The sequence below is a fragment of the Zonotrichia leucophrys genome, chromosome 6 (genome assembly GCF_028769735.1).
Source record: "Zonotrichia leucophrys gambelii isolate GWCS_2022_RI chromosome 6, RI_Zleu_2.0, whole genome shotgun sequence".
In the NCBI taxonomy this organism is placed as follows: domain Eukaryota; kingdom Metazoa; phylum Chordata; class Aves; order Passeriformes; family Passerellidae; genus Zonotrichia; species Zonotrichia leucophrys.
This window is the reverse complement of record NC_088176.1, coordinates 32,331,607-32,347,563: the sequence shown is the minus strand read 5'-3', so window position 1 is coordinate 32,347,563 and position 15,957 is coordinate 32,331,607. Positions and strand designations below refer to the sequence as shown.

General features: G+C 47.3%; 2 protein-coding genes across 2 annotated transcripts in view; both read left to right on the top strand.

Annotated features, from left to right (window-relative positions):
- Positions 1–15,957, top strand: part of LOC135449760 (C-type lectin domain family 2 member D-like) — an 87,422-nt gene that overhangs the window by 25,280 nt on the left and 46,185 nt on the right. The gene's annotated exons all lie outside the window — the stretch shown is intronic.
- Positions 10,383–14,728, top strand: LOC135449986 (uncharacterized). Its single transcript, XM_064717527.1, has 6 exons — positions 10,383–10,410; positions 11,532–12,413; positions 12,794–12,892; positions 12,995–13,176; positions 13,377–13,477; positions 13,568–14,728. The coding sequence occupies exons 1-6, from the start codon at positions 10,383–10,385 to the stop codon at positions 13,680–13,682; spliced, it is 1,407 nt and encodes a 468-aa protein (XP_064573597.1). The 3' UTR covers positions 13,683–14,728.

The window sequence follows — 15,957 nt, the reverse complement described above, 5'->3', positions numbered from 1 at the left end:
AGAGAAAGAGGGACAAGGTGGTGGGGATGGCCATGGGGCAGGCGGGCATTTTGCTTTCCAGCTCTGTGGGAAGAAACAAAGGAACTGTCACAATCAACCAGGAAAAGATGGGAGAAATAGCAGGTGGTGGAAATCGCTGACAATTGGGATTCATTTGATCTGCCTGAATTGCAAATGCTCCGCGAGGGGAGGGGGGAAGGGGTTCCTATCCCGAAAAACCCGCGCTAAGAAAAAGGAACCCAGCCCGGAGGACCTGGAGAAGAACCTCAGCCCCCGGTAGCTGCTTCTGGGGTGTCACCAGCCGCGGGCCGCGATCGTCCCCTTTCCCCCGCGGTACAGGGCCCTGCCATCTCCATTTGCCGGCACGGCACGGCACGCCCTTCTCTTCACGGCGAGCAAAGGTTCTTTCTCCTCCTTTATGGCTTTATGCTCCTTTATTGCACTTATGCAAAAGCCGCTCCCACACGGACTTTAAATTGCGTTGGCAGCGGCCGTGTCTGGGATTTTCGGCCGGGACGAGAGCGGCGGCGGCGGAGCCCAGAGCTGCGAAGTGATGAAGGAACTCAGAGGCGGCTCCAGCCCAGGTGGGACCGCGGTCGGTGCTGCCCCAGCTCGGGGCTCGCTGCGGGCGGAGGGGGCCGCGCTGAGGGCCGGGGGGTTCTGGCGAGTTCCTGGTGCCGGCTTCCCCCGTGTGCCCCCTGCGCTGGGATCGCAGCCGAGGGAGCGGCTGCCCGCGCTCTCCTCCTTGCCCGGATGGCCGGGATGGAGCCTGTGAGAAATAGCTGCTCACTTTTCATAATTTTAGAAAGCTTTATTCAATCTCGTCAAAAATACAACAGAAGAATGAATAGACTGAATACTTGCATCCTCTGGACTATGCTGGCAATCAAATAAAACAGGGGATTAAACAAGGAAGAAATATCAAAACAGTTGTAACACATAAAAGAAAAAATCCTAATTTCTTCTATCATCTTATCTCTAATACATTGCCCTATCAGCTAGGTTTTAACATTGTTTTCTAATTTTGCACTGGTACCTGGGTTATTTTTCTGATAGCTTTTGCTTTTTCCTGAAGAACATCTCTGTTGTCATCAATTTTCAACAATCTGATATATTAAACTTTCCACAAACACCCCCTTCTTTAGCCAATAAATAGTCCAAAGCCAACCTATTCTGACACACCACAGTTTTTGTTTGGCTTTGCTGACTTGATATTAATTCCAATGCCTGAGTAACTTTATTTGTTATCATTTCTATAATTTCTCGGAGTATTATAATGATTCAGCATATAATTTGGGGTCAATATAGAGTTAGATTGCTGTGCTGATTTTACTTTTTTGTTTACTAGTTGTTTTTTTACCGACTCCTGAACTGTATCTTTATGATTAAATGTAAAACAAATCTATTTCTCTCCTTTTGGACATTCAATTCCAAATCTATTACCACTTTTTCAGAAGTTTCTTGCAATCTAATAATTTTCCCCATTTTGCTTACAGGAACTTAATTTGGATGGGTTATAACAGTGGCTGTTGACATGGGTGTGGGTGATAAAAGAGGAACTTTGGTTTCTTTCTGTGTAGTGCTTTCGGTAGCATTTGTGACATGATCTTGCCAGGATCCCGAAAGGGAAAAGACAGCAAATGAGTGAAAGAAAAAGGAATAACAGGGGTCTGGTATGGCTTATGCCCCCACCTTCCCTGCCTATGGGGCTGCTGCCCACAGCAGGTGTGTGTGAGCTTCTCAGTAGCGAGTACAGTGGTCAATCCAGGCTTGTCCTCTTTTTCCCTTGTCACTTCCTTCTACTAATTTCTAGCCAATGGTTTTTGACACTCCTTAACTGTGGTTTCCCACCATTCCTCAGTTATCTCTCATTCCACAGGCAGTAATAATTCCCATCCACAAAACTAAGTTATTACTTTGACACATCTCACAATGAGAGATAGATTTTGTGAAATACAACACCAATTATTCCCACAATTCAAACATTTACTTATAACCCAGCTACATGTCTAATATTGGGATGAATCAAATAAAGTTTACAGTATGGCACTGATGGAAATCGTAATTCCCCCTCTTCCCTGTACAATTCATAGGCTAAGGTCAGAATATAAGAACTCTCTGACTTAAACAGTCCTGATCCTTCTGTTTGAAGTATTCCTCCCCAAGGAGATGTTGGAGAAGTCTCAGGGTTTATTCAGGCAGTGCTTGAAACCATTGATGTAAGCTTTGCCTTATTTCTCAATTAGGTCCTGTTCTTTGTGCATTCCTTGGATCATTTGAGTCTTCCCAAACTATTACCACCCAGTCCCTGTTTGAAAGTCAACTTGGTAATAACCTGGTTTAGATGTGATAGTCCATTCCTCAAGGATGTCCAAAGTCCTTTGATTCTGCTGGCGTGAATTCACCCTCTTTCCATGGTATGGATTGCTGCTTCAGTGGTACCTGGAAAAGACTTCTTAATAACACAGTGATAAAAGAAAGATAATACTTATATTAACTTTTACTATCAGCTTTCCTCAAAACTTTCTGGGTTTAGGCAAAAGCTTCTTTTTTTTTTTTTTTACAGCCACCTCTTTTTGTTGTATCCAGCTGTGCTTAAGGCTCCAGAGGCAAATCCTTCTTTCTGTGAGCTACAATTAGCATTATAGACTCATTCCTCATAACAAAAACCTCCCCATTTTAACAGCAAGAAAGCAGAAAGAAAAAAAAACCTTATTAAAAAAAAATAAACAACTTTGTGAAGTTTGGAGAGTCAGCTATCCCTGCCTTGATCTTATCTTTATTGCAGTGACTCCGACCAGAGCAGCTCCTGCCCTAGCAGGAACGGGCAGAGCAGATCCTGCCCTAGCAGGAACGGGCAGAGCAGATCCTGCCCTAGCAGGAACAGGCAGAGCAGATTCTGCCCTAGCAGGAACGGGGGAGGAAACTCGCAGACAGCCACGAGCATGGGGACCCTGGGGGTGTGCCTCGGGTCCCTTTCGCCCTCTCTCCCCCCACTTGCCGGGCCCGGGGCTGCCATCCTGGACTCAGACCCAGCAGGCTCGGAGCCCCCTTCGGCAGCTCCGCTACTGAGCCAGCCCGCTCTGAGACCCCGCCGCTCGTACGAGAGCGGCCAAACCCTTTCTTGAGGAAAGTGAAGGGAGACTTGCACATCCTATTGATGATCATCGGTCTCAGATTTATTGATCCAGCTTACATGCTTTTGTAGTAGTGTTAATTAAGCTCATACATATTGTAAAAACCGAGCTCATCATTGGTTACAGATTACATGCCAACCCCTCCTTTGTTGCTAATACCTGTGGTTTCTTGTTGAGGCTAATACTTGTTTTTCATATCCTGCTGTTGACTGTTATTGATTACCCTCAAGGACACCATGTTTTTCACTGTGTTTTTCTCATCATTTGATCAAGGATGCAGTGTTGTTTTTCTCGTAAGGAAAAAGGCTGAGAACTGACTACTTACAGCTGCTTTTTACTGCTTAACCAGCTGTATATGATCATGGCCCTTTTTCCTTCAAGCCACGTCTGCACAAAAACTCTCCAACATATTCCCCATTTTTCTTTTTGCTCAAGGAGGTTAGTCTGCCAGGTTTTTTCTATCATTCTACTATTACAGCGCCCTGATGAGGGTCTTCTGGGTGAGAGAAGGACGAGAATCTTGGTTCATGATCAGAAGGCTGGATTTATTAATATATGATACATAATACATTATTACTATACTAAAAGGAATAGAAAGAGAAGTTGCAGAGGCTTGCTAAGCTAAGAATAGAATAGAAAAGAATGAATAACAAAGTTCTGTGTCCAGGGAATCTATCCCCGAGCTCGCTCCTGTGATTGGCCCCCAATTGTAAACATGGAACATGATCCAATCACAGGTGCACCTGCTACATTTCACAGCAGCCGATAACAATTGTTTACATTCTTCTTCTGGGGCCGCAGCTTCCCAGAAGGGATAATCCTAAAAGAAAGGATTTTATGAAAAAATGTCTGTGACATTCTACTGACCATATTTTGAATACAATTAAAAATACAAGGTAAAATAAGCAAAGCATTAAAAGCACACCTAGTATCCCTATAGCATATGTCACAAGGTTCCTCAGCCACGGTCCAAGCAATGGCTTTCACTCCAAAGGGTTAAAACCACCCCCAACTGAGCCATAATGTCCCGCATTATAAGGCATTGCACTGTAGGTGGTAATTGGACTACTGAAAAAATAGCAGTTAGCTGTTTCCCATCTATGCAAACTCAGAGAGGAGGTGAATGGCTAGCCAGGGTAAATCCTCCGACCCTGGTCACTGTAGTGGCTGCTGGCTGCAAAGGCCAGTGTTGGGGCCATCAGCTAGGGCTAATGATGCTGGAATCTGCTCCAGTATCCAGTAGACCTGAAAATGATCCTTTTTGTCCTTGAAATTCCACTTCCACCCTTTTCTTGGGTCTCTCAGAAAGGTTCAAAGTCAGTAAGGTAAGTCCTCCGGTGGATCCAAAACCATTTTCTCCCCTCTCTTGTCCTTTTATAGCCTATAATCCCTTAGTCATTTGTTCAAGTGGCACCAGCTGAGCAATCCTCTGTCCTTTGTTAATTTGGAGTGGTGGGAAAGGGGTATGCACCACAACCATAATTTCTCCTGCATAGTCCACATCAATGACACCGGGTAAAACAAACAGTCCCAACACAGACGCAGATGATCTTCCGAAAAGCAAAGCACCCACCGCGTCACCCTGTATAACAATAGGTCCGTGAATCCCTGTCGGGATTTTTTTGTCGGTGCGGGGTCATCAGCGTAACATCTATGGCGGCTGCCAGATCCAAGCCGAGGCTCCCTGTGGTGGCGGGTTGGAGACAGGAGGGGGTGCTGATGCTGCAGCGACGACTCGTGTCGGTGCGCGGTCACTGCGGTTCGGGCTCCTGTTAAAGCTTCCCGGTCCCCGCTTGCAAGCGCCCGTATTGCGGGTGTCCGAGTGGCATTTTTGGCACCAACTAGATGTTGGAGCCAGTGCAGCTGACGCTTGAAGTGGTGCAAGAGCAGCTAACACCTGATTTTGAGAGGTCTTTGCTTGTTCTTGAAAGCCTAGCCCTAATTGTTTGATTGCTTCTACCAAAAAGGCTTGTGCTCCTGTTGGCGTTAAAGCCATTCTCTCCAATGCCTCCTCTATAGTCCAATTGGCACCCAAAGTATTAAGCACGCTTCTAGTAGTGGAATTACAATTTTGGAGAGCACACTCCTCGAGTAATGCCCCCCTAAGATATTCTGGTACTCCAGCCCTTTTGATTGCGGCAGCAGCCTTATCAATAAATGAGCCGAATGATTCTTCTCTCCCTTGCTTAATTCCCATATACACGGGTATCCATCCCGGTTCTTTTACCCTCTCTATAGCAAGCCTGACCAACCTCATAGCTTCCCGGCACTTATCTTGCCCCAGCAAAGCTTGTGCTTCAGTACGAAGAAAAGGTCCCAAGCCCATAAGCTCATTCACAGTTATACCATGGAGAGGGTGTCCCTGCTGCCTCTGTACCGCTACACATTTATTCACAAGCCCTTGCCAATGAGCATTAAATAACAACTGCTGGTGTTGAGTAAAGATCAATTTAGCTATTCCACGACAATCACTTACCAAGAGAAGACTGGTATCAAAAATATAGTCTAACATTTTTTTGGCTGGCTCACTTTTCACTCCAAATTGACTAACAGTAGACCTCAGCTGAGACAACAATTTCCAATCAAGGGCTGTAATAGTAGCCTGCATGCCCCCTCCCTCCTGCAGATTGAATACAACAGGACAAGCCAGCTCGGTAGCAGCGCTGATAACCTCATCATCCCCTTTCTCCATGGCTTCTCTTGCCACTGCAGCCCAAGCCCCCCTGCGCTCCCTTGCAATAGCCCCCACTAGGTCGTTTTCCACCCCAGGGATCGGCTCATTGATTTGTGGGAGCTTATCGGGTGGTCTTGGCCATGGCTCCTGTTGTTCAGGGGGTGCGGAAGGCTCAGAAGCGCGCTCTATACCCAGTCCTGCTGAAGCAGAGGACGGCAAGGCAAGCAAAAAAACCCTCCTAACTGCAGGGGTGAGGGGAGTACCCGCATCCTGATTATAATCTTTATTACAGCCATGTGCAGCTGTGTCCTGTTCAGAAGCCTTTCTTTCAGCCTGATGTTGTAATAGCTCATTGTGAACCACCCTCCATAATTTACCTAACTTCTTGCCAGTTTTATCATCCTCTAAAGTGGCCTCCCACAATAAATCACTGAATTTACGCCACTCTGTTAACTCGTGAACAGTGTGGGGGTTAATAAAAACTCCCTTAGCGTACCCATAAGCCAAAAGCCCTGGTAAATCCTTTTGCAAATCTATTCCCCAAACTTGCCGGTTTTGTAAAAAGTCAGTAAATAAATCATATGCGGCTTGCCTTTCCATACCTAAATCGTCAGCACTGTTGCAGCTCTTCAAGGTTGCGGCAGCACGTATCGACCGGGCTCGTCTCTACGACACCCAGGGCATGGTGCGTCTCAGCTTCTTTTTTCTCCTTTTTTCTCCACGCTTATCTGCCATTCCGGCTGCTTCGGAACCCGATCCGGTTCTTCACTCCTCCATGGTCTGTCGCCGTCTCAGGTCAAGGTCACCATTTGAGGAAGGTGAAGGGAGAGACTTGCACATCCTATTGATGATCATCAGTCTCAGATTTATTGATCCAGCTTACATGCTTTTGTAGTAGTGTTAATTAAGCTCATACATATTGCAAAAACCGAGCTCATCATTGGTTACAGATTACATGCCAACCCCTCCTTTGTTGCTAATACCTGTGGTTTCTTGTTGAGGCTAATACTTGTTTTTCATATCCTGCTGTTGACTGTTATTGATTACCCTCAAGGACACCATGTTTTTCACTGTGTTTTTCTCATCATTTGATCAAGGACGCAGTGTTGTTTTTCTCGTAAGGAAAAAGGCTGAGAACTTACTACTTACAGCTGCTTTTTACTGCTTAACCAGCTGTATATGATCATGGTCCTTTTTCCTTCAAGCCACGTCTGCACAAAAACTCTCCAACACTTTCTAGCCTTGATAACCCAAACCTGGCGTCCCCAGGGGCTCCTGACATTCTTTTTCCTTAGTTAACATATCTTCTCTTTCCCTTCAAGGAGGGTCTGTTCTGTTAAACTTTCTCCGGATCCCAGTTCGGCATTGAGCAACTTCCTAACAACCATGTGTTAAGACACTTCCCTGCCCTTCATGCAGAAACTGCATTCAAACTTTTGTCCTCCTCCAGCACCAAGACATCATCACTCTACATTCCAACATCCCAGAGTCTGCTAACCACCCCTCCCCTTCTTTTCTTCTTACTCTCTTTTCTTTTCCCTATCTTTTTCTCTTTTCTTTATTTCAAGGTACCTCGGACTGTATGAGGTGTACGCACAACTAGTTTACTTCTAAAAGGAAGCTTACAGCTTTCTTGGACTAGGATTGCAGTAGCTGTTATAGCTTGAATACAAACCGGCCAGCCAAGGCTTACTGGGTCTAACATCTTTGATAAATAAGCTGCTGGTCTCTTTACTCCTCCCACTCCTGAATTAGAGTTCTATGAGCTACTCCATTTTCTACATTTATGTACAAATGAAAAGGGTTTTTCTAATGAAGGTAAGCTTAAAGCTGGTACTTAGGCCAGTTTTAACTTCAGCTCTCCTAATTTAACATCATTTTCCATTGTTAATTTTCCATATAAAAATTGTATTGCTCGCGTGTACCCATCAATCCATAATCTGCAATATCCCAATAATCCGAGTAGTTTTCTGATTTCTCTTTTTGAAGAGGGAGGGGGAAGAGATAAAATTCCTGCAATTCTCTTGGGGTTGAGTTTCCAGTGACTCTTACTTGTTAAGTGTCCAAGATATTTTACCTCTGGTTCTACAAATTTCCCTTTTGATACCCTTAATCCTTTTTCCCCAAGAGAATTCAAAAGTCATATAGTAGCTTCTCTAACTTTAACTTCAGTTTCTCCAGATAATAAAAGATAGTTTCTATTGGGCTTCTTTAGTGGGAGAATAGGGGTATTATGAGAAGACATATAAGGTTCTAACATCCCATCTTTTATAATTCCTTCTTCCCATCTTTCTAAGGATATAGGATACTGATGTATACATATGGGACAATCTTCTCTCTCAATTGTGACCTTTATGGGGTCAATATTTAATCCTCCCCTATTTCTTTCTCCAGCCCAAACTTCCTTGTTAATTTTTTTCTCATCCTCTTGGCCAAGTTTTAAAACTCTAGCTGCCATTTTCTCTTCTTCTGGTATAACTCCTATTTCTAGTTTTACTTGTAAGTCTCTTTTTAATAAGTTGCTACCTGCCCCAGGGACTAATAAGACATCTCCCATCAAAATTTTAGTTTCTCCCTCAGTTACCACATCTTTAATGACAGGAACTGTGAAACTCTCTCCTTTTGTTCTTGTTACTTTTACAGTGTCTTTGTTTATGCTATAACCTTTTTGAATATTTAAGAGGCAGATTCTTTCTGCCCGTTCTGGTTTGAAAGCAAAACCAGTGAGAGACTCCAAGTCAAAAATGTAATTTATTAGGAAAAGGGAAAAGGAAAAACCTAAACACACTGAATTAAGTAACCCTCTTTCTTACTAAATTTTTCTAAAGGTATGAACTACTCCAAAGGCATATCTTGAATCAGTCTATATGTTTTTTTTCTTTTGTGCAAAATATTCTAGTGCTGTTTTTAAAGTATATAATTCACAAATTTGAGCTGACTAGTTTAAGGTTAAGGTTTATATGGGCCTGAGTAAATATATGTATTGCAATAAAAGATCTCTGTATTGTATAAGTGACCCTGCCCTGATTCTACTTATTGTAAATGGGCTGCAGCTGTGATGTCCTTAATTGGGCAGCAGCTGTAGCCCGTGGAGGTAGCTGGGATAAAAGGGGGTGGGGCATTCAGGGAGAGCTGGAGAGGAGCCCTGACTGAGAAGCAACAGCAACTGCTGTGAAGAGCTGCTGTGCGAAAACCACCCAGAAGGTATGGGACTCCAGAAATATGATAATAACAATATGACTACAACAAAGGTTAATTTCCCTTTTTCAACAGTTTGCCTGTTTTTTCCTATCAACTATTGCCTACCCTGTAGTTTATCCTTTTGCTGGGATTCATATCTCTGTTAGCTAACATACCCCAAAATAGCCCTTTGGGAGTGATCTCTGCTAGTAGGCTTTTAACTCCCCTTTTCCTTTCCTGTATTTAACTTACTGGTTTTCTGTCCCATTTTTCAAGATCTTATCTATCCATCCCCTGCCTCTGTTTTTCACTTTCTCTAGCAACCTAAATACCACCTTCTTCCAACTACACACACAAAAAATTAAAAACCCTTCTTCTCACATTACTTTTCAATACAATACACCTGCCTCCAAGGAGACATAGTGAAGCTTTAAACAATCTACATTACACATACTTTCATTTGTCTACTTTCACTCACTTTTATTTCTCATTCACTTTCACACATTCTTTCACACCCTCAGGACCCAAAGCAGATCCCTGTCACCAGGGAATTGCGAGTCCCTGTGGCCCCCTCTCACCTTGGGGTTGGCCTCCAGGTCTCAGTGTCACCGGGCCTCCTGGAAGGGCCCTGGCTCTGATCACCTCTGCTCACCGTTCACCTGTGAGGCTGTGTGTCACTGACACTCTTTAGCCCCTCACCTGTGAGGCTGTCTGTGTGTCACTGACACTCTTTAGCCCCTCACCTGGGAGGCTGTCTGCGTGTCACTCACACTCTTTAGCCCCTCACCTGTGACACCAGGCTATCTGCATGTCACTCACACTCTTTAGCCACGGCCCTTTAACATGCCAGAGAGAACAATGGTCTGTTTGCAGGTCACAGACATGTTCTGCCACAGCCCCCACCCGCCCGGGGGACAATGGCTGATTCTGTGTGTGACTCACTCTCACATATAACAAGACAACAATAAGGGACCTTTTACTTTCAAATCATGTGTTACAATTTTAGGTGTTACTGGCGAGTCCCGGTGCTCACGGATGTCCCTTAACCCAGCTGTGTTGTCCAACCCCGGATGCTCTAGGGCATATCCTCAATCCTGCAGAATTTTGCTCAACCCTGGATGCTCTTGGAATGCTAATCCCTCAACCCGCAGGTTTTAATTCTGGGTGCTCTTGGGCATTCTTATCCCTCAACCCAGCAGGTTTTTAGGGGCCACTTCCTCTTGTCGGGTTTCCTAGTGGATTGGGCTAGGGAACTCTGCTCCCTACCTCCGAGGGGTCCAACCCCTCCCTGAGACCCAGTCCCAGTTAACCCAGGGGATTCTCTCACTCCTTTTATCTCTGGCTTCATCTCTTCACTGGCCGCTTCCCTCGCGGAAAGTCGGAAACGCAGCATGGGAGCCTCCAGCACTCACTTGGCAGGTCTGGGACAACCAGCCCGCCTCTCATTCACACACATTGATCCCCCCATACCTGCCCCCTGAGAAATACTTACCAATCCCTTTTCCTTGCCGGGTCTTCGTGCACACTACTAGTCTTAGGGTCAATTACCGCGGCTGTAGGGAGCCTTTTCCCCTTCTCTTTGTTTTATTGTCTCCTTCTGTCCACAGATCATAACCTGCGTCTGTCGGTCACTTCAGGGGAGACAGAGCGAGGCTGCCAAAGAGGGCAGGGCGCGCCTTCCCCTCTCTGACTCTCCTAAAGCACTGGCAGCGATGTGTTAGTAACCATCCTCTGCTACCAAATTGTGGAAAACGCCAATCACTTGTTTATAAAATTTTTAAAAGTTTAATAGTAATAAAATGGTTATAAAAATAGTAATATAATTAGAGTAATAATAATTTGGATCATTAGTATTTAGGACAATATGAGACAATAAGAACAAAGAGTTACGGAAGGTCCAGGTACCTTTTTCTGGGCAAAATAAGTCCGGAAAAACCCACATGTTAACAGAGGATTAACCTTTAAAAGCAATAGCCTGTTGAATATTCACACACCTCATACACGATGCATGAATTCCATTGAAACACAGGTTTCTGTCTGGTTAGTGTTAGCTTCTTCCTCTGCATCCTGACGGCATCTTAACGGCTGACGAGACACAAAGAAGTTTGTTTCTTCTGATCAGGGGGGCATGAGTTTGTTTTCACTGAAGAATTTAGGTGTCCTGTGGCTGCTGTCCCAGTGCAAGGCCTCACGTTAAAAAAGTATCTTATACAGCATAGTTTCTATTTTAACATTACGTTATAACCTAGAACTGTTTAACACAGGACTCAAGAAAATTAATAGAGCATATAATTCTAACATAACACAAATAATATTCATTTTATTATTAGCAAAGAACCAATCATAAAATATGTATTTTTCACACGGCTCATCCCGGCTGCTCTCGCTAGGACGGAGGCGGCTGCTCCGTGCCCGGGACCGTTCCCGCCCGTGCGGCACCGGGCTCGGGGCCGCTGCTCGGGCGGGAGGTGTCCGTGCCCGGCTCGGGGCTGGCACGGCATGAACTTGAACGCAGTGCCTCAGAGCCCAAAGCGCTGCAGGCGCCGAGTGCGGGCACAAAGCGGCGCATGCAGCCTGCTCCGGGGCCGAGGCTGCTCGGCGCTGCCTTGTGTGCCGGGAGCCGCTCCGTGTGCCCAGGCAGGGAGCCGCAGCGGCCGTGCCGGCGCTCGGTGTGCCCGGGCTCCGAGGCGCCGGGGCAGGGAATCATGCGGGGCACAACGGTGAGCAGCCCGGGGCTGCTGCTTCTTGCCCCTCGGCAGGCGGACTCCGAGCCGCAGCTGCCCCGGGCCAGCAGCAGCCGGCAGCTCGCAGGCGCTCTCAGCGCCCGGCCCGGCACGGAGCTGGGCTGCAGCGGCTGCAGAGCCACAGGGGCCGCGGCTGCGGCCGCCGCAGAGCTGCCGGAGGCTGCGCTTGTCTGCGCACCTGCTGCCGCACCTCTGGGCAGCGGCGACAGCGCAGCCACAGCTGCCACCGCCCTCCTGAGCCCCCGCACGGCCGGCACCAGCAGCGACCTCTCTTCGTGTCCCTTTCAGGGTGCCATCAGCGCGGCTGCAAAGCTGTTCCCGAGGCTGAGATTCCAAAGGATCTGCCAGCACTCCTGATGTATCCGAAGAAAAATAGTGTTCCTTCAATAAACAACGATTCTGGCTGTGAGCTGGAGGATACTGAATTCTACTCCATATATGGATCGTTGCAGAAGCTCCAGCATCTCCAGGAGGGACCAGCAGCCGCGCTTCCACACTTGCCTGGGGCCCAAGAAGCCTCAGGGCATAAACAGGGGGATGCCACTTGTGAGTGTGCAGTGAGTGCAGATGTGGAGAATGGATTCTGCACCAGTGATGGGAGTGTGAGGGAGCCCCTGGCTCCCCAGGGCACAGCAGCAACGGGCAATGAACACAAAAGGAACCTCAGAAGATTCCTGGGTGAGTATAAGGCCACCCCTGTGCCCTCTAGGCAGGGGCCCGTATCCCCTCTCAAGGCCAGGGCTGGCAGGTGTGTGGCTGTTTCCCGATGTCTGGAAGAGGCCTCATGCTCTGCTGGGCCTCATCCGTGGCTGGAAGCCAGAGCCCCAGCTGCCCCCAAGGCTGTGCCCACAGCTGTGTCCCTGCCTGTGCCCACAGCTGTGTCCCTGCCTGTGCCCACAGCTGTGTCCCTGCCTGTGGCCAGGCTCTTGGCTCTCTGGCTGCCAGCTGAGGGAGGCCCACACTGCCTCAGGGCTCCCTGCTCTGCTCCCTGGCCATGGGCTGAGCAGATTGCAGGGCCGGCTCTGCTTCTGGCAGCCAGCAGCTCTTTCCTGCTCCAGGTGAACGGTTCAGGTGCCATCCCGTGGGCACGGCGGTGCTGATTCTGCTGCTCCTGGTGCTGGTGCTGGCTTTGGGGGCGGCCTTGGCTGTGCTGGCAGGTAAGGGAGGGGCAGCAGCCTGGGCCCAGCCCCTCGGGGCAGAGCGGGCTCCCTGCTCCCTGCACAGGGGAATCCTCAGAGCTTCTCCTCTTTCCCCTGCAGCACCACAGGTTCCAGTCACACCTGCGACTCCGCTGTCGGTTCTGGGCTGTCCCCATGGCTGGGTTGGGTACAAGGGTGTCTGCTACTACTTCTCACGGGATTACAGCACGTGGGATCAGGGTCAGGAATGGTGCTCCGAGCTCAATGCCTCCCTGGCCATTGCCAAGGATGAGGAGGCCATGGTGAGTGAGGGGCTGCGGGCGGTGTGGGGTGGCTGAGGGCAGCCTGGGGGCGCTCCTGGGCCGGGCTCGGTGCTCGTAGGGCCGGGGCTGCAGCCCTGGGCCGGGGCCTTGCAGGGAAGGAGCCCCGGCGTGCGGGGGCAGCCCCGGGCACGTGTCCCCCCGAGGGGCCGGGGCAGCTCCCACTCCTCTCTCCTGGACAGGATTTGCTCTTCCGCTTCTGCCACAATGTCGGTTACTGGCTCGGTCTGCGCAGACGGGGCGAGCGCCTGCACTGGGGGGACGGCAGCAGCTACAGCTCCCGGTGAGTGCCGGGGAGCCGGGCAGGGCCTGGGGGCACAGGGGCACAAGGGCTTCCCCTGGCAGCCAGCGCTGCCTCTGCTCCTCCCTGCAGGGTTCCTGTCCTTGGCAATTCTGAGTGCGTGTACCTGGCTGAGAGGAGATTGAGGAGTGACAACTGCTCCAATGAGCGGCCGTACGTCTGCAGCAAGGCCCAAGCTCCCCTGTAACAGGGGCTGCACAAAGGACCTTTATTACAGCGACCTGAGGAGGTCACTGGGTGAGAGAAGGACGAGAATCTTGTTCCTTGATCAGAAGGCTTGATTTATTGGTATATAATACATTATAACTATACTAGAAAGAATAAAGAGAGAACTTGGAGAGAGCTGCTAAGCTAGGAATAGAATAGAAGGAATGAATAACAAAGTTCTGTGTCCAGGGAACCTGTCCCTGAGCTGCTCCTGTGATTGGCCCTTAATTGGAAACATGGAAGATGAGCCAATCACAGGATCACCTGCCACATTTCACAACAGCCGATAACAATTTGTTTATATTCTTTTTCTGGGACTGTGCTTCCCAGAAGATGGACAAATCCCAAAGAAAGGATTTCTATGAAGAAATGTCTGCAACAGACCTTCTCCACACTGGGCAGTGCCAGCATCACCTCTGAGCCCAGCACAGCGCTGTCCTTCCTCAGCTGCGCCCTGTGCCTTGCACTTCCTCTCAGGGTCACCTCAGTGCCTCTTCATCCCCAGTGCCAGCGCTGGGCTGGGGCTGCAAAGGAAAAGTCTCTGCAATCCATCCTGGCACCGATGCTGCCTGCAGTGAGTGCATTGACCCCACTATATGTGGGAAATACGGCTCACTATTTACACTTTTTATAAAAGTTTATTATGGGTTTAAGTCCTGCCCTGGGGTGCTTGTCTGCTTGCACAGGGTTAACTCAACCTACGCTTTCTATATGCTGTCACATATATAGAGCTACATGTACATTTATAAGAGTGCATGTAGCTCTAATATTTAAGATTTATAATATAAAATATATTATTAAATTATATATATGTAATATATGAAAATTTTTAACAGCTTTTAAGAATTGCACCATAACTTTGAATTTTCCTGCTGGTTTAGGTTTTTTTAACTTTTTCAGGCCATCTTGTACCTTAAGCTGTTATATTTCATGGTTTCTTGTGATTCTATCTTTTTGTATTTTCACTCCCTGATAATGAGGATCAATAAAGTCTTTTTTTTCCATGCTCTTGTTTCTGTTATCTTGTCTTTCTGATAAGGAAGTCCTTGAATGTGGAAAATCACTTAAGTATTTGACACCATTTTCTGAGTTAGTTACATGAAACAATCATTCCAAGATATCCCAGTCTCTATTATGCTATGGCCTAAGATAGTATCTGTGACACTTCTATTTATTAAAGCTACAGGGTGCATACATAAACTGACAGATTATACTATATCAAATGCAGTAATTACAAATTGTACTATATCAGGGTTTTTGTGATCAGTAATAGCGTGCAAAACAAAAGGTAGTACATAAATGCGAAAGCCAATACCTATATTTATAATTTATTACATTGTACAACAAGCTTAGTTGGGAAATCCAAATCACCCTGGGCTCTTGGAAATCATCACAAACTGGCCTGAAGGTGACACTTCTGGACTGTCCTTGGAAGATGAGAGGAACGACCCTCACTTTTAAAATTTTAAAGGTTCATTAAACCTTAACAAAAAACTACAACAACAGACTGAATAAGGAAAAATTACAGTGTTGGATGTCTCTGTGACTGTCAGCCATGTGCTTGTTTACAAAATGGATGCTCTGCCTTTTATACCCTCAGCCCCTCCCAGAGTTTTGTCAGTCAGCTCCTTCTCTGCCCTCCACAGGTGGAGATCACTTCCTCACACCTTGACTGGAGCTCAGGTGTTGTCCTGTGGCCCCTCCTGGTAATGAGCCGGCCCTCCCCAAATGCCCTGGGAACTGAGGCTGCTGCAAGGGGGAGGGAAAGGGGAATAGGGGGGGACATATTGCAGTAGCAGCACTATTCATCTACAAAACTTCTCCTAACATACACATAATATCTGTCTCTCAATTGTGAGAGCCAACCATCACAATGTTCATCTATTTAAAAACCCTCTTTTCCTATGAGTCATTTGGCTTGAAGAATTAACCGCCATTTTAAATTCTGATAATCTCTCCAAAAAACTTTTAATGAATCATACTAGTATCTGTTGATGTGGGCAAGGAGAGTGGGAACAGAAGGAAAAAATCTCAGTTTTTTTAGCCACACCTATTTGGAATGGACAAAATGGGATCACTGAGGTCTGGTGTGGCTTTTTTACCCCCATCTACCGTGCCCATGGGGTTGCTACTCACAGCAGGTGGATCTTAGTGGGGAGTACAGAGGCCAACTCAGTCTTGCCTTCTGGTTCCTGTTGTATTAAAAGACAGCTGAGCAATGACAGAGGTCTGGGGTGCCTTTCTTGCCCCCACCT

Coding starts and splice junctions, on each gene's coding strand:
- LOC135449986 (XM_064717527.1), top strand. CDS start 10,383: ATGGGAGCCTCCAGCACTCACTTGGCAG. Junction 12,414..12,793: donor GAACCTCAGAAGATTCCTGG/GTGAGTATAAGG, acceptor TTCCTGCTCCAG/GTGAACGGTTCAGGTGCCAT. Junction 13,478..13,567: donor GGCAGCAGCTACAGCTCCCG/GTGAGTGCCGGG, acceptor TCCTCCCTGCAG/GGTTCCTGTCCTTGGCAATT.